Genomic DNA, 18,105 nt, shown 5'->3' with positions numbered 1-18,105 from the left:
GTCATCCTTGGCTGACATGAATCAATAAATAAATAAAGGAAAATATTCTGAGGCTGGCGCGATGGCTCAGTGGACAAGATGGTCACTACCAAGCCTGACAGCTTTTGAATTCAACCCCAATGGTGGGAGAAGAAAGCCAGCTCTTAGAATATGTTCTCCGATCTCTGAACATCCATGAATAAATATGTGAGATAAAAATAATATCCTCAGAAGTTGCAACGATAACCCCTCACTCAGTCTAAGAATCTATCAGCTTCAATGACCAAAAGCAAGGGCTTCAACATTCAGTGACCCCAAGAACCACATTTTGGGGGTCTCTGAAAAGAATCAGAAACTGGACTCCTATAGCCTTGATGGTAAAGCCAGAGTTTTCAAACGTGAGACCTGGATACAGTCAGCAAGGCAGCTGACCAGCCTGTACTGTATGTCATCAGTGTGGCCAAGGCAAAGAGAATGCTGGCCTCATTGTCTTGGTCGCCAGGAAGCCTAGAACTAATGGTGACTCTTGGAAATCTAGTGTGTATTGGGTTCTCTCACTGGGATGTACAGTTCACGAGTGTGGACAAAGTGGCAGACACTGTTCTGATCCATTAAGATGAATGACTCATTTAATCTTTGCAGACACCCTAGGAGACAAGTGTTATGGTGATCCATTTCACAGATGGTAAAATCAAGAATGAGTGGGGTCAGGCCCCTGATCCAACATTCATATCTGATCCAAATGAGCAAAGTCATACCTGAAACCACGTTCCCTAGCCCAGGGAAAGGGACCCTAGGTGACAGGGAAGAGTAGATTTTGTATCCTAGTCCCCACCCATTTCCCATCATACCCTAAAGAAAGAAAGTCACATCTCTACAGAGAAAGTTGGATCAACACTATCTCCTTCCTCCCTCCCTCCCTCCCTTCCTTCCTCCCTCCCTCTCCCTCTCTCTTGCTCACTCTCTCACTCTCTCTCTCTCTTTCTTTCTTTCTTTTTTTTCTTTTTCTTTTTCCCGAGTCAGGATTTCTCTGTGTAGCTCTGGCTATCCTGGAACTCACGTTTTAGACCAGGCTGGCCTTAAGCTCAGAGATCTGTCTGCTTCTGCCGCGAGAGTGTTGGGAAAACACTGTTTTCTTGGTGTTAGGCAGGTGACCTCGGGAGGGGTGGGGCCCTGGCTAACGGTGTATGTCAATGGGCAGGAGGACTCGGCTCTGTCTCCGGTAGGAATGGGGCTGCTGGCCGGCTATGGGGAATTCTTGGTCAGGGTCCCAGGTGGTTAGTGAGGGACCTAGGTGGTGGACCAACGAGTCAGTTTCTTGTTTTCATGTTTTCCCGGATCCACTCCATGTAGCGGCAGACTTTGGTGTAGACGCCAGGCTTGGTGGTAGTATCGCAGGGGACATCACCCCAGGATACGATGCCCTGCAGGGCACCGCTACAGACCAAGGGTCCTCCAGAGTCACCCTGTGGGGAAAAAGGAGGTTTCCCTCAGTATTTCATTCCATGTGGAGAGAGGATGAACACCTCACCCTCTTGCTTCAACCTCCCAAGTGCTGGGATGACAGGTGTGCCTTGCCGTGCCCGGTACACATGGCGCTGGAGGTGGAAGCCAGGCCTTGTGCATGCTATGACGTTACCAACCGAGTTACAACCCCAACCCACTGTCAGCCTTGTTCTAACTAACCACTATTCTTCATCTCAGTGAAACCCCAAACCAACCTCACCCTGGGAAACTCCAGTATCACCCCAAGCCAATCTAAGCCTACTCTGATTCAACACAACCCAAGAGAGCTCACCTCCCCCACCCCCGCCGAGTTCAGCTCTGTCTCCTACTCCCCCGCCCTACAGCACTAAGTTCAAGTCAGATTCCATCCAATCCACACACCTAAAATCAAACTAAACCTGTGCTCGCCAAACAACCCAATCCCAATCTTTACAGCTTCTTCACCCTCCCCCAAACCCATGCCATCCCCTGCCAACCCCAACACGCTTCCCGTCCTGAGTCAAACCAAACTCATTCCCCTTCTTAGCTTCCCAGACCATATAATCCACCCCATTTCCAATCTCACTATGATTCTAACTGCTCCTGGAAATCTATTCCATACCTGAACTTAACATTATCTCTGGCCCAAAGCAAAGAAAATTCTAACAATATCCTACTTGTTCTATTCTGTCTTAATTAGCTTCTAACGTGACACAGCTTAGAATCATCTGAGGAGTCTCAATTGAGAGGTTGCCCAGAGCATGTCTGTGGGAAGTTGTCTTTACTGTTGTTCAATACGGGAGGATCCAGCTCACTGTGAGTGGCACCATCCCCTTAGGGAAAGGGCCTTGGTTGTATGAGAAATAGAGCTGAGGACATGGAGAGATGGCTCAGCAATTAAGATCACTGGCTGCTCTTGCATAGGACCTAGTTTTGATTCCCAGCACCCACAAGGCAGTTCCCAATTGTCTGTAATTTTAATCCCAAGGCCCTCTTCTGGTCTCCATGTGCACCACACACATGTGGTGCACAGATATACATGCAGGCAAAACACTCATACACATAAAAAAAGAAAGGAAGGAAGGGAAAAGAAAGAAAGGAAGGAAGGAAGGAAGGAAGGAAGGAAGGAAGGAAGGAAGGAAGGAAGGAAGGGAAACGGAAGAAAGAGAAAGCCAGCTCAACAGGAGCAGGTGAGCAAGCCAGTAAGCAGCATTCTTCCGTGGTTTCTGCTTTAGGCTCACACTTGAGTTCCCGCCCTGCCTTTCCTCAATGATGGACTGTGAGCTTGAGAGCTGAATAAACTCTTTCCTCCCAAGTTGCTTTTGGTCAGAGTATTTTATCACAGCAACAGAAAAGCAAGCTAGGATGCATCTTATTCACGTTTACCCCAAGTCCCCACTTGGCTCTGACCTCACAGGAGTCCGTGCCGCCGCCCTCTACACCAGCACACACCATGGTGGGCAACACTCGACCAGGGTAGTCCTTGTTGCAAGATGCCACGGAGATAATGCTGATGTTGGCACAATGCAATGTATCCGGGAGTCTCACTGAGGAGGACAGATGGCTTTGAATATATTCACTCCCTTTGGTCCCTGTGCCCTCCACCCAAGAACCCTGGAGGACAGCGTTGCTGGAATTCCTAGATCCAGCGCCATCCTTCCACGCACCTGGTGACTTGTGGCTCCCTGTGGCTCCAGGCTTGTTGTCTGAGAGCAGGCCCCAGCCTGACACCACACAGCCCTCGCCGGCAAAGGGGCAACGCGTGGGCAGAGGCACAGGGCGCACCTGAGATGAGAGCCGGGCAGGCCGGAGAAGTCGCAACAACATAATGTCGTGCAGGTGGGTGCGAGCCTGGTAGCCGGGATGTGGGATGATTTGAGAAACGGCTCGCACTTGCTCTGGACCATCACGCTTGCGAAGGTTGTGCTCGCCCAGGCGCACTCGCATGAAACTGGGCGGGTGAGTAGTTACCCGAAAGGAGCAGACAAAGGGGTCAAAGAGTCGACAACCTGCCATTTTCTGACCCGTTGAGAACCTTAAAAATCTCACTTCCTTTTCTCAAGTCCTTCAAACCAGTGGTGCCAGCCATGGCCCTGGAGTTGCAGGGTGTGGTGGGACATGTCTTTAACCCCAACAGTGGGGAGGCAGAGGCGGGTGAATTTTTCTAAGTTTTGAACCAGCCTGGTCTACACAGTGAGACTTTCTCAAAAAACGAGCAGATAAACAAAGCCAGGAGTCCCAAGTCAGGTACACACGTGGAACTCGGTCCCAGGTTTGGCGCCTTTCCTTCTTCAGAATAGAAAATTCTCACTCACTAGACCCCTCTCTCAGCAGGGGCCCAAAAGATGGGGCCTCCTCCTTTCCCCTTTAGGAATCTACGGTGGCAGAATCCACACCCCTTCTCACCAGGGCCTGAGCCTCCAGCCTCCCCGTCCTCAGAAACCAAGAACTTGCGTTACTTCCCCACGTACCCAACAGTCCATGTACCGCAAACCCAGCCATCCCCAGTCACAGCCACACCCCGCAGGACCCCCATCCCCTGCCTTTGTACCGGGTTTGGCAGTGGGCAGCAGTCAACACCCAGTGTGGGGAGATTAGGAAAGCGCCACAGTTGAAACGGCCACGCTCGTAGAGGGCCACTTGCCACGGCTGGGAATGAGGCGCACACTCCTCGCCTTTCAGCACCTTGTCACCATCCTGAGCTGCGGGAGACATGGGCGGATCTCTCCGTGAGCCCCGCCTTTTTCAGCATCCCTATCCACCCCCCCCACCCCCCCCCACCCCCCCCCCCCCCCCACCCCCCGCCTTACCCTATTTTCACTATAGGTTTCACCCAGGCCCTCCCTTTGTTCGTTAAGAAACCACTTCTTTAAAAAAGAAAAGAAGAGAGAGAGAGAGAGAGAGAGAGAGAGAGAGAGAGAGAGAGAAGAAAAGTACTCCTTGAGGCAGGGGCAGATGGATCTCGATGGAGTTCGAGGCCAGCCTGTTTTACAGAGTGAATTCCAGAGCAGCCAGGGCTACACAGAGAACCTCTGTCTCAAAAAGAAAAATAAAAAAGAAAGTAAGAAAGAAAGAAAGAAGGAAAGGAAGGAAGGAAGGAAATATATCTATGCTTAGGGCTGAGGAGAGCCCCTTGGGTATTTGGACCCCCAACACCCACATAAAAAGCCAGGTGTGGTCCCACATGCCTGTAACCCCAGGGCTGGGGTTGGGGGAGGGGAGAGAGGTTGATCCCAGGGCTTGATGATTAGTTTGTGATAGACTCTGTCTCAAAGAAAAGAAAAGAAAGACAAGATGGAGGGCCAGAGAGATGCCTCGGTAGTTAAGAGCTCATACTACTCTTGCAGAGGACCTGGGTTCAGATCTTAGCACCAACATGGTGGCTCACAGCTAACTAATTCTAGATCCCCCCCTCTCTCTCTCACACACACACACACACACACACACACACACACACACACACACACGCACACGCGCGCACGCGCGCACACACGCATACACGCGTTCGCACACGCACGCATGCGCACACACTTGTCTTGGAGCCGTGTGTTCTGGTTGTGACAGTTGCTGCCTGTACTTGCCATGAGGCGTTGACTCCTGTGTTTGCATGTCTGTGCATGCATGGCTGCACACACGTGCATGTGGGCCAGAGGACAGTCTCCAGTGTCTTTCTTCAGGCATGAACGCCTTGATTACTGAGACTGGATTACTCTCACTGAACCCGGGGCTCCCTGACTTTGCCAGGCCTGCTGGCCAGTGAGCCTGAGGAACCCACTGATCCCCCCCCTTCCAGTGCCGCCTTACACACACGGCTGTGACACAGGTTCTAGGGTCAGACTCGGGTCCTCAAGGAAGCAGCTTACTGACCGAGCCCTCTCCCCAGGCAGACGCTGATCTCTTGGTGCTTGTTCTTCTCAGCTGTAAAACTGTGGGGATGGCCATGAAGGTAAGCGGGCTCTATGGGTGCCTTTGTGTGTGCCCGTGTATGAATTGTACCTGGTACATTGTAACTTCTTGTAACACAATTGATTTATTTCTTCCGTGTTTTGAGGTAGGACCTCACTCAGTTGCACAGCCTGGCTTGAAACTTACAATGTAACCAGGCTGGTCTGAACTCATGGCAGCCTTCTCTCTTAAGTCTTCAGGTTCTGGGATTATAGTCATGTGCATTTGTTACTTTAAACGAACGTGGGTGTCCACGTGGATGTTCAGGTAGGTGACACAGGTAAGGCCAAAGCATGGCAGACATCTGCACAGACCTAGTTACAACAGCTAACAGCAAAAATACAGTTTAAAGGCTGGGACATGACTCAGTTGGTAAGTCCTTGCCTTGGGAGCCCAAGGACCCATGTTTAATCCTTAGCATCCAGGTAAAAAGTCAGGCGTGGTGGTGCATGCTTATTACTCCAGTGCCTGAAGTCAGCTGGATCCTGGAGCTCTCTGGCCGGCCAGCATGGCCTAATCAGTGAGCATTTGGCCATTGACAAAGTCTGTGTAAAAAACCAAAGTGGGACTGGAGACAAAACACTCCTACACATAAAATAATAAAACAAGGCAGACAGTGCCTGATGAGTGAGCTGATACTGACCTGGGCATCCACATGCATGTGTACACAATGTAAAGATGTGCTTACACACAAGCCATTCTGTAGAACTCAGAGACCCAGACACCCATCTACAGGGTGAATACTCAGACATGAACAGTGCCCGCTAACCTAGACCACATTCAGAGCCGCCAGATACAGAGCTGAGATTTCAAGGTCAAAGATACTAGCAGGAGAGACAGAGAAAATAGGATCTCTAATGTTTAAGGTCACTCTTGGAAAGGGGGGACCTGGCTCATGCTTCTGGACACACACACACACACACACACACAAACACACACACACACACACACACACAAAGTGGGGAGGGGGGGAGAGAGAGAGAGGGAGGATGGCATCACATGTAATGACATAATTGGGACATTTGAGGCCACAGTTCCTTATACTGAATGATGTGGTTGTCCCACTCCTCCAAGGTCAAGACCATGACAGACACCCAACTCCTGGGCTGTGTGACAACCAAGACAATGTCCACACTCTGCCCTCTGTCCTCCAAGGTCAGGAACAGGGCCAAGGGGAATGCGGATGTGGCAGAAGAGGGGCTTAGCAGAGGAAGGGTGAGGTCGCCCTGCCGAGGAGGGCACTGGCTGAACAGCTGGGCATCGGGCTGCACCTGGCCAGTCCCAGCTGGAGGAGGGCGGAGGCCCCAGCTGGGTGCAGCAACAGCGGGCAGAGCACAGGGAGAGCCCAAGGGGACGCTGGCCTGCCATGGGGGAGGGCTGAGAGCCCCGGGCAGAGGTCAGGTGGGGAGCAGGGGATCGTTAATGGACACCCCCTCCCATTTCTCCAGGGCAGGAAGCATCAGGTTACACTGGAAATTCCCACAAGAAGTGGCAGAGGTTGGTCTGGAGTTGGCCTGTCACCAGGAGTGACCTTGGTTTAGTGGTCATCCCTGCTTTCAACTGGTAAACGAGGGCAAGGGTGGTTCTCTCCTTCCACGTGTGGGTCCTGAACTCAACCACTCACGCTTGACGGCATTACCGTCTGCGCCACCTCACCAGTCCCAAGCTTATTTGGGGGGACAGGTTTTCTCACTGAACGTAGAGCTTACAGATTGGCTGGACTGGACAGCAGTAAGCCCAGAGACCCCCATCTCCTCCTCCCAGCTCTGGGATTTTGCAGGCTTTTCACGAGGGGACTGGGGATCTCCCCAAGCCTTCTACCTCACGTGGTCATTATGTGCAAATGCTATGTGCCCTGCCTGGAGTGTCCAAACTGTTCCAGAATACTCACACACTTCATGGAGCACCACGTTGAATTTTTATGGAGGACAGTTGCCTCCATCCCATGGCTGGGAAACCTGAGTTGCAGGGTTGAGGAATGGGCGGCCACGGGATTCAAACCTAGATCCTGTGCTCTTGGTGTCTCAACCAGCCTGATTGCTTGTCCTGTACATCACCTACATGATGTGATTAGGACTTCACAGTGACTGTCCCAGGTAGGAAGCACTTGAGGCCCAGAGAGGTAAAAGGGTTTCCCCAAGGCTACACAGCGGTAAGGAATGGTCTTGGAAGTCAAGTTCAAGGATTCAGGTGGCTCAGCACCTCCAGAACTTCTGGCGACTCATGGCTGAGGGTTCAGGGACATTTAGCAGGTGGCTCAGGTGGGGTCCAGATAGGATCATAAAGGGGTCTCTGGGTGAAGTATGGGCTAGCAGGTCCCAGGTTTCAGACACTCTGGGGAAAGGGGCACCCCATTTCATCAGACCAGTACCCAACTTTGGTGTCCCTCACCTGCAGACACCAGCAAGATGAAAGCAAGGAGAAGCCACATTGTGGAGGAGGGTCCTGGGCTTGGAGATCTGGTGGCGGGGAGGATGACAAAGATTGGGGTGAGGCTGGATCCGTCTGTCCCTGTCACCATCCCTGCAGACAGAAATGCATCCCTGTATATGACACACTTTCTTCTGTATATCCCAGGTTTACCTCAAACTCGTGGTCCTTTGGCCTCAGCCTCTTAACTGCTGAGATGGCGGGGGTAGGGCACTATGCTAGACTAAGAAACCTACCTTTACTGCCCTGCCTGCCATCTCCCGCAGCCTCCACCCGTGCTCCTTCCTGGTTCCTATCTCTGGAGGGTCCTCTGTTCCTTTCAGCACTGGCAGACCCCAGCATCGTTCTATAGCACCCTGGGTCTCTCTCATCCCCATGGCCCCGGAGCAGGACTCCATCCAGGTTCCCATGGGGACTCTTGGGTCCCCTTAAGTCTAGTATTCCTGTAGTCTGTCCTGTACACAAAGCCCTAGAGAGCTAAGCTCCCCTCCTCCCTCCCCCCTTCTTCCTCTCCTCTCTCCTTCCCCTTGGATACCAGAGCCTGACCTATGCTGGCTAACTGCACTGAGCCATGCCTCTTGACCCTCACTGGTGGATTCTAGGAATGCACATCACTAAGCCACATCCTCACCTCCTTTTTTCACTATTCATTTTGAGACAGGGTCTCACTAAGTTTCCTATGCTGGTCTTGAACTCTCCACTCTCATGTCTTAGCCTCTCAAGTGCTGAATGACAGGTATTCACTACCACACCTGGCTTCCACAGGGTCTTTCCACACAAGAGCTGCGGGCTCCTCTCTCCTGGTCTCAGCCTCCCATGGACTTCTGAGAGCCCCCGAATAAAGCCCCACATTCCCAGCAGTACTTTGAAGGACAGAAATGCCTCCTCCCCTTCCAGCCTGTCCAGTTGGGTTTCTGGGACCTTCCTAGGTACAGGCAGAGCGGGACTTTGGTTCTGCAGTTTTACACCCTGACTTTGCTCAGCTTATTCCCCCTGGACCTTCTCTGACCCCTCCCCTGACTCTCTGTGGTGTCTCCTCATCAGACTGAGAACTCCTTTGGAGCAGACCCCACCTGACTGGCCCTGGGTCCCCAGGGCCCACCCAGTGTTAGGATCTGGCCCGTAGAGAGACCTCAGGAAGTTTGGGGGAGCGAATTCAAGTCCTTTACATCTTTCATCTTGCTATTTACTCTTTCAGCCCAGCCTGACTCTTCTAAGACACTGTTAGGCAGAGGGGTGTCATTAAGATCCTGTGGTGTCCACCCCGTCCCTGCATGGTAGCACTGACTGCAGAGACTGAGACTTGCCTGCTCCCACTCCTCATCCTCGAGGAAGATGGAGTTCAGGTCAGACTTTCCTGTCCCCAGCTCTGTTCAACCTGGGACCTGGCACTGGGGACACCTCAGGGACGTTGTTCTGAACTGATTTGACCCGTGATAACTGCTGACCATGTCCTTGGCTCCATGACAAGTGTTCTCAGGGACGTCCTCCCAAGTCACCCCATCCCTTCCTCCCCCTTCAGCCCAAGCTCTTTCTAGAAGCTTCGAGACATTTTCTTGGTTCAGATTCAACTTGAAGCTACAGAAAAAGGACACAGAAGACCCAATGCCCTTGACAACTGGCCCTCCAGGGTAGTCTGTGCCTCCTGGAGCCCAAGGCACTTTCAGGGTCCCCTCTCCACCCCTACCCACTTTCCCAAGCTCTTTCTCAAAGATCTCACCCCCTCCAGGTCCTCCAGTGACATCCAGAGCAGCTGGGATGCCAGAAGGGGAGCAGATGCCCGAAAGCCTGCATTTATAAGCTCCTGGCCCAGCCTGGGTCTGGGGTGGGGTTGGGCAGAGCAGAGCGAGAGGCAGTGGAGGGTCAGGTTTACAGGCTGGACGCCCTGGTGCAGGTGCGATGCCAGACCAGGTCGGTCTAATGAGCGTTTATTAGTCTGAAGCCATTGTCTGAGTCTGTGAGGAGGAATTCCACCCAGGGGCAGTTCCTCAAGGGAGGGGACGAGAGGACAAGCACAGAAGAACTGTGCAATGCAGAGCCTGGGATTCTGGGTGTGGGGTGGAAGCTGGGTTCTAAAGTCATGCTGCTTGGGCCTGGGAGAGAGTGTTGAGCTTTGATTCTGTTTTGTTGTTTTGACACAGGGTCTTGCCAAGCAGCTCAGACTGATCTGAGTTTGAACTTGAGATCCTTCTGCCTCAGCCTCCCAAAGGCTGGGACGACAGGTGTATGCCACCATGCCACCTTGGAACTTGGATCTGGGTTCATCTTAGCTTACAGAATGGGGAGGTCTCGAATTTGGTCGTCATGACCTCGAGTCTACAGTGTGAAATTTAATTACTTTTATTTTTAGTCATTCAAATATATTAAATGTGCACACACGTGCGCATGTGCATCAACTGTGGTGTCTTCCTAAGTCACTGTCCACCTTATTTGTTTTTGTTTTTTATTATGTGTGTGCTTGCACATGTGAGCTTGGGCACCAGTGCAGATGCCCATGGAGGCCAGGGCCTCAGATTCCCAGGAGGTTGTGTTGGTTGCGACCTGACATGGGTGATGGGAACCAGGCTTAGGTTCTCTAGAAGGGCAGACTATGTTCTCAACTGCCGAGCTCTCTCTCCAGCCCCGCCACCTTGTGTTCTGAGCAGACTCTCTCAGTTGGACTTGCAGCTTCTCGATGGACCTAGGCTGGCTAGGCAGCCAGCTCCCGAGACCCACCTGTGCCCATCTGGATTACAAGCTCAAGCTGGATTTTACGTAGGTTCTGAGTATTGAACTCGGGTCCCCAGGGTTGCATGACAAGCACTTCATTCACTGAGCTGTGTCCCTACCCTAGAGAGTTCACCTTTGAAGGTTGATGTCCCATGCCTGGAGTCATCTGTATATTGGGCTCGGAACTGTGAATGACTTTTGAGGTCCCAGGCTTGTGCTCCTTATTGTTTCTTTCTTCTGGTGTCGCCTCCATCTCCTCCTCCTCTTGTCCCTGATTCCATCCCTAGTACCACACAAACCATATAGAGTAGTGCACGCCTCCAATCCCAGCCTTTGGGGGCCTGAGGCAGGAGGATCAGGTTCAGGATATGCTTGTCTACACAGTGATCTTGAGGCTAGCCTGGGATACCCAAGGCTTGCTTTCAAACAACATCAGCAGCAAAAACAAAACAAAGAACAGAGCCTGCATTGAGCCAGACCCAGTGTGTAGTGGGTAGCCATTCCAGCTTTGACCTGGAAGTACTACCCCCAATGAGGCTTCAGTAACTGTCACGCCTACAAGGCAGGGCCAAGAGAGGATCCTGAAGACCCGAGATCCGGATGCGCTGGCCCTCTTGGTTCCTGGACCCTGGACGCTGGAGGTAGACCGAGCAGAGTTCTGCAGAGAACACTGCTGGACCCTGTAAACTATCCATTCACTTGTAAGTTACCCCTCAAAATAAACCTCCCTTTTAACTATGTGGAGTGGCCTTAATTTCACCAATACCAGTGTCACATGTCTGTATACTACAATCTCAGCCCTTAGGAGGTAGAGACAGGAAGATGGAGGTTTGAGGTAGCCTGGGCTATCCAGCCAAACAAACAAAACGTCTGGACTCAAGACAGCCTGACTTCTGGTTCTGGATTGCTAGTGTTGGCTGTGGAGCATGCGCTCAGTGTTCAGCTAGGCATCGGTGTCTCGGTGCTGGATTCCCAGGTTAATGTGCCACACTCACACTCAGCGTTGTCTAGCCTCACACCGAGACGAGCTTCAGCTGGGCACTGCTGTGGGACCCAGGCTGCCACCCAGTGCTGTCCGCAGACCATTGCGTCCTCTTTGTAGTCCTGTGGGATCCGGAGCTTGGCCTCCAGACTGCATCTGTAGGCTGGAACCATCACAGAGATGGCCCAAGGTTTATGGTATCTGTGGCTCCTGGTGTCTCAAACCCCCAGAGGGACTTGAGCAATTACCTAACACCTCGATAATGAGAAGGCCCCTCAAGCTGGAGGGACTGAGCTGTGGTCACACAGCCAAGCATGGCTTCAGTTACAAGTTCCGTCCCTCCCTAGGTCTGGGAAGCTGTTGACTTTATGGGACAAACCTGCATGGCTGGTTCAGCCCCTCTAGAGCTACTGGACACAGCTATCCTTAGAAATTGTGTTTCAGATTCTAGGACATTCTGTCTGCCTACGTCCTCAGAAACCCTGGAATCCAAGGTGTTAGAACTGTCTGGAATCACAGGCCTCCAGGCAACCTGGAACCCTAGAGCTTCAAACCTGCAGACACCCTGGACCCCCAGGCTCAGCTAGTCTAGAAGTCTCCCGTTCCGCTTGTCTCCTTGCCACACTCACACTCAGCGTTGTCTAGCCTCACGCTGAGACGAGCTTCAGCTGGGCACTTCTGTGGGACGCGGGCTGCCACCCAGTGCTGTCCGCGGATCATCGCGTCCTCTTTGTAGTCCTGTGAGGTGGCTCCTGGGCTTCCCTCCTCATGGAGAGATTGAATCTCAGATGAGGGCGAAGGTTATGCAGAAGACCGGGGAAGGAGAGTCTAGTTTTCCTATTCCCAGCCTCCAGCCTCCTCTGGTCTTGGAGCACCCTGGTTGGTGGCGGGGTGTGGGTGTGGGGATGGGTAAGGGGGCTCTCTGGGGTTATACTGAGGGCTCCTGGAGGGGGGCGGCTTGAACTAAGCTTTCCACCATGACACATGCTGCTGTGAGCCTGCCCAGGCAGGTACTGACCTTGGCTCTAAGACACACAAAAGAACGACAACCTAGGCGCTCTCACGCCCTGCCAAGTGCAGTCTGGGGTGTGGGCTTTGGGAGTGTGTCTGGCCCGCCCCCTAGCGGTGACGTCATCTGCGTGTCCTGCCTGCCCCAGGCTGGACGCAACCATCCTCTTGGGAGTCTTGGCTGACCCAGAAGTCCTTGGGCCTCAGGCTGGGTGTGTTCTTCCTCCTCCCCGGCCCCCCGTGTGCCTGCTCTTCTTCCTTCTCTCCTCTTCACCCCACCGCCTCCATCTCCTGGTCTTCTTCACACATCTCCTTTCCCACCTCCGTCTCTTCCCCTTCTCTCTGTCCTTCTCCTCTTCCTCTTCCTCCTCCTCCTTCTCACCCTTCCGTTTCCCCCCTCTCTTCCCGTCCTCTCTTTCCCTTTCATCGCTTGAGGAGTGTTTCTTTGGTCAGCCCCCACGGCTCAGTCCATCTCATCCTACCTTTCAGCACCTGCTTCCCGATACCCGCTTCCCCGGTGTCTCCAGGACCCTGACTCGTTTCTCCCCCTGTCGTGCATCTGCTGTCCTTACCGCTGGGTCTCAGACCCGTGACACATGCTAACTGAGCGGCCTAACACATCGAAGCTGATGCTGGCTGCCAGGTCTCCCAGCATCTCCCAGTCCCCACCTGTGGCAGGGTCCTTCCGGCTGGCTTACCCTTCCCCAGCTGCTCTTCCTTTTATAACCTCAGCCGTTTTGGCTACCAGCCCTTCTGGGCCCCCTTGGCCCTTTGGGCCTCCTGGTCTTTATTCCTGGCTCTCCCGTCTCCTCTTCCCTCTCTCCTCACGTGACCGGGCTTAGTCCGCTGGTTATGTCTACTGGATTCTTAGGCTCTCCCTAATATTTACAGTAAACTTTCTCCTCCACCATACCTAGGAGCAGTCATGTCCTCCTCTTATTTCCTTTTCAATACACTCACATCTTTCCTCCTGCAGTTCATCCACCCAGCCCTTTCCTGGGTGCCTCTCCCTCTGCTGGGTCCCACATTTCTGTGCTCTGCCCACGGTGCCACCACGTGGTCTCCACACCCTCCACGGTCCTTCTCCGATGTCCATCATCCCTGGACAAGGGCGCACGCAGAGGATAGAGGTTGATCGTGGGTTCCTTTATCCTTCTCCATCTTATTGTTTGAGATAAGTTTCTGACTGAACCCAGAGTTTACCTGACCATTTAGACTGGCTGGCCAGTGAGCCTCAGGGATCCTCCTGTCCAGGCCTCCCTAGTGCTTTGATTCCATGTGCACCCCACTTTTTTGTGGGTGCTGGGGATGAAATTCAGGGCCTCATGGTTGTACAGCAAGTAGTTTACCAATCAAGTCGTCTCTCCAGTTCCCATTTAGTTGCGGGGTCTCATGTATCCCAGGTTGAACTTGCTGCACAGTGAAGAATGAACCTCAACTTCTTTCTCAAGCCTGCTGCTGCCAGCCTCCCAGGGCTGGGCTTACAGGCGTGTATCACAGGCCTGGTTTATGCCTAGCAGGGATTGAATCCGTGGCCTTGCGCATGCTCTGCTGACTAAGCTGCCTTCCGGACCTTCGTTTATTAGTCATTAATTTGGAGACCCTGGTGCATCTGTTTCTCATCTTTTAAAAGAAGTTGGTCAGAACAGTACTGGCTCCCACATGAAGTTTTTTTTCTGAAACACCAAATTATTTTTTTCAAGTTTTCATAGTAAATGATGGTGGTTAGATTCATCATGCCCAAACAGGCTGTTTATGAGGAAGATTATCCCAGTCTTCAAGACACAAATACTGGGGGGCTAAGAGTCTGGTTCCAGGGGTCCCGTTGCCCCTTGGGTATGAAGCAGTCCTTCTTGGTTGTCTTAGGCTAGGGTGATGGGAAGGTACAGGACCTTACTGGGGTTGAGTGAGGTAATGCCCATGGAGCATATGTGCAAATCTTAAAATCAAGCTAATGCTTAGAAACTAGTCAGCATGTGTGAATCGGGCATGGGCTCTAGAGCAAGGCGGGCTGAGTTCAAATCCTGCCCAGACACACAATGCTTTCTTAGTCTCTCTGTGCCCCGTTTTCTTCATTTATGAGGTAGGGATGGTAAGTGCCTCTCTCTACAGTAGCGCTGGTGGCTGGGGTCCCTGCAGGCTGGGAGTCAGTGCTGAGCTACAGTCTCCGGGCACAGAGGTCAGGGAAGCAGATGGGGTGAGGGAAGAAGACATTTGTTTTTGTTTCTTTATTTCTTTTTTGTTTTTGAGACAGGGCTTCTCTGTGTAGTCCTGGCTGTCCTGGAACTCAGTCTGTAGACCAGGCTGGGTCAAACTCAGAGATCTGCCTCCTGAGTGTTGACTGTTTCTTTTTAATCTCACAGGTGTGACACCCTTTTCTGTATCCCTAAAATACCTTGACCATGACCCGGTTTACAGTTAAGGAAACTGAGGCACGGGGAGAAATGGGTGAGTGAGTGAAGTCCAGAGTGAGGCCACACCACAGAGTGAAGAACAACACAGTGGATGGAGTCCAGGTTTCCCAAGTCTTCATTGCTCAGGCTGTGCTGTGGAAAGTGCGACTTGTACTTGGAGGAACTAGCCACCAGGTGGCACCAGGGCGACTCCACAGGGACCTTTTTTCCTCTATGGGGGAGGAGTGAGTCACCTCCACTCTTGTGTCTGAGGGACAAGGGACAGAGAATTGTTCTGGATCTGGGGAGGAGACTGAAGTCTGGACACATGGCTCTGGGGAGGAGGGCCCTGGTCAAGGGATGAGGGCTCCGGTGTGGACACCTGAGGGAGAGGATCCAGGGCCTGGACTCCAGTGTGTGGAGGAGGAGAGCTGGAGTCTCTACTCCGGGGTTGCTGAGAGAGGGATAATCTTGGGCCAAAACACAAAGAGCATTTGAGGGTCTGGGCCTGGGTGCTAGCACCTGTCTCCCCAAGATCTGGGAGTCAGGCCCTCGCCTTCTCTAGGGCTTCACCAGCAGTCAGGACTTCCCGCTCCCAGCCTCAGTGCTGAGCCTGCCTGAGTTGAAAGGCAGCACTCAGTGTGGGGAGATGTTGGGAGTGCTTGGGGCTCAAGTTGCCAAGGCCTACAAGGTCACTTTTCAATCTGGACATGGGTCACAGAGGCCACAGTCCTCAGAACACTTATGGCTCTGTCCCTTCCTCTCTGTCCTGTCTGGTTTTATGTCAACTTGACACAAACTGGAGTCATCTGAGAGGAGGGAACTCAATTGAGAAAATTCCCCTGTAAGATCTGGCTGTATATAAGCCTGTAGGGCATTTTCTTAATCAGTGATCTAAGGGGGAGGGTCCAGCCCACTGTGGGTGGGACCATCCCTGGGCTGGTGGTCCTGGATTGTGTAAGAAAGCAGGCTGAGAAAGTCAGGGGGAGCAAGCTAGTAAGCAGCGCCCCTCCGTGGCCTCTGCATCAGTTCTGTCTCTAGGTTCCTTGTTTGTTTGAGTTCCTGTCCTGACTTCCTTTGATGATGGACTTCAGTGTGGAAGTGTGAGCCAAATAAACCCTTTCCACCCCAACTTGCTTTGGTCATGGTGTTTCATCACAGCAATAGTTGCTCTAAGACACCCTCAGTTATTTTCTCACCCCCCTTTTCTTTTTGACAGGGTCTTATGGCTCAGGTTGGCCTTGAACTCATGATATGGCCAAGGATAAACTTGAATTTCTGATCTTCTTGCTGGTATTAATGCCTGGTTTGTGAGGTGTGGTGGTTTGAACCCAGGGCTTCATTCATGCTAGGCAAGCACTCTACCAACTGAGCCACATCCCCAGCATTCTGTTTTCTGGAACCATGTCTCTCTTTATTTCTTCCATCTGCCTTATTTTCTGTAGATCCCTAAAAGAGAAGGCATGGGGATGGCGCAGGGCTGAGGTTATCTCTAGTTGGGGATGGAGATGAGGACTATGGATTATGGATACAGTGGGTCCAGACAGGTGGTCTTGGGAACCAGTCATGAAGACCATCCATGTGTCACAGATACTAAATGAAGGTTTACTCCCAGAGTTTGTGTTTGTCAGTCAAACTCAGTGACATACAAAGGCATGTATGGTGGTTGGAATGAGAATGACCCCCATGAGCCCATAAATTTGCATTTTTAGTCTTCTGTTGATGAATTATTTAGAAAGATTAGGAGGTGTAGCCTTGTTGAAGTAGGTGTGTTGCTGGGGGTGGGCTCTGAGGTTTCAAAAGCTCACACCAGACCCCCCCCCTCTGCTGGTCAGGATGCAAAGCTCTTAACTACTGCTCCAGCATCTGCCTGCACGCCACCATGCTCCCTGCCATGAAGATGATGAACTAACCCTCTGAAACTCTAAGCAAGCCACAATTAAATTATTTCTTTTGTAAGAGTTGCCTTACATGGTCATGGTGTCTCTTCATAGCAATAGAACAGTGACTAAGATACATGTTGGTATCAGGGAGCAGGGTATTGCTGTGACGGGCCTGGCCATGCTGGACTTCAGGACTTTGGACTAGAAAAGGGGTTCAATGCTTTAAGAGTGGCTTAATGGGCCATCCTAGTAGGAGCAAGCCAGTAAGCAGCACCCCTCCACAGCCTCTGCATCAGCTCCTGCCTCTAGGTTCCTGCCCCTGTTAGTTCTGCCCTGACTTCCTCCAGTGATAAATAGGCTGTGGAAGTATAAGTCAAATAAACCCCTTCCTCCCCAGTTTGTTTTTGGTCATGGTATTTCATCACAGCAATAGTAACCCTGACTAGGACAGCATGGATGTGGCCATATTCAGCTGTGGATCCATGTGCACAGCTAGAGTACCGAGGTGGATGATGCTATTAGCTGGACCTCACAGTGTAGCTTCAAAAACCACAACATTGGAGTTCATATGCATAAATTAATATATAAGGTTAAGACATGGGTAAACACAGACGGTTTCCAGTATAAATTTGGAGAGCTTATGCCCCAAATGCGGACATTTGCACAAGGGATTGGATGTGTAAGAAGGGTGTGTGTGTGTCTCTCGAAATGTTTGTGCAGGGGAAGATACTGACATTTGCTGAGGTCCCAACTCTATGTCTGGGAGTTGCTTGGAATCTTGTCTAATGTGTCCTTATGTGTTGGGTCTCTGTGGCTAGGTCTACAATTCCAAATCTCTACCAAGGGCCTTTGTGGGTCCAAGGAGCTTTGTGGGTGAATGGCAGAATTACTTATACTCAGGGCTCTGTGGTACATCGGGTACATGCCCAGTCTAAACCCCTGGCATTCAACATACCAACCCTATTTCTTTGAAGAGTTTATTTGATCACACTCTTCTTTATTTAACCTGTGAGATGCTGTTGTTTTAAGGGTACAGGGAAGTTCTCTATTTGCATATGCATGATAATGCCTGGAATACAGGACCTCCTTCGTAAACGGTGATTATTTTCATCAAGGGCATATAATATATTTATAGGAGGTTCATAGGGTTAGTCACATTGTGTAGATAAATAAAGTCAGACATATTCACAAAACTAAATAATGATTGCCAAGGGTCATACTGTCATCCACTCCAACAGTCCGTTAGTAGAGGTTCAGAATTGCAGACCCAAACCCTAGAGACCCAGCATCC

General features: G+C 51.7%; 1 protein-coding gene across 1 annotated transcript; it reads right to left on the bottom strand.

Moving 5' to 3' along the window:
• Positions 1 to 1,068: 1,068 nt before the first annotated feature.
• On the bottom strand, positions 1,069 to 12,250 carry Klk15 (kallikrein related peptidase 15). Its single transcript, XM_037210440.1, has 8 exons — positions 12,160 to 12,250; positions 11,544 to 11,693; positions 6,454 to 6,694; positions 5,332 to 5,390; positions 4,016 to 4,166; positions 3,132 to 3,415; positions 2,875 to 3,011; positions 1,069 to 1,445 (listed from the first exon to the last, which is right to left on the bottom strand). The coding sequence occupies exons 1-8, from the start codon at positions 12,248 to 12,250 to the stop codon at positions 1,290 to 1,292; spliced, it is 1,269 nt and encodes a 422-aa protein (XP_037066335.1). The 3' UTR covers positions 1,069 to 1,289.
• Between the last annotated feature and the right edge of the window lie 5,855 nt (positions 12,251 to 18,105).

This window comes from Peromyscus leucopus, chromosome 1 (assembly GCF_004664715.2).
Source record: "Peromyscus leucopus breed LL Stock chromosome 1, UCI_PerLeu_2.1, whole genome shotgun sequence".
NCBI lineage: Eukaryota > Metazoa > Chordata > Mammalia > Rodentia > Cricetidae > Peromyscus > Peromyscus leucopus.
Note: the sequence above shows the minus strand (reverse complement) of the source record. Positions and strands in the feature narration are given on the sequence as shown.

Coding starts and splice junctions, on each gene's coding strand:
- Klk15 (XM_037210440.1), bottom strand. CDS start 12,250: ATGATCCGCGGACAGCACTGGGTGGCAGCCCGCGTCCCACAGAAGTGC. Junction 6,695..11,543: donor GAGGCTAGACAACGCTGAGT/GTGAGTGTGGCA, acceptor GCCCTCCTCCAG/CTGGGACTGGCCAGGTGCAG. Junction 5,391..6,453: donor TGGGACAACCACATCATTCA/GTATAAGGAACT, acceptor CCATCCCCACAG/TTTTACAGCTGAGAAGAACA.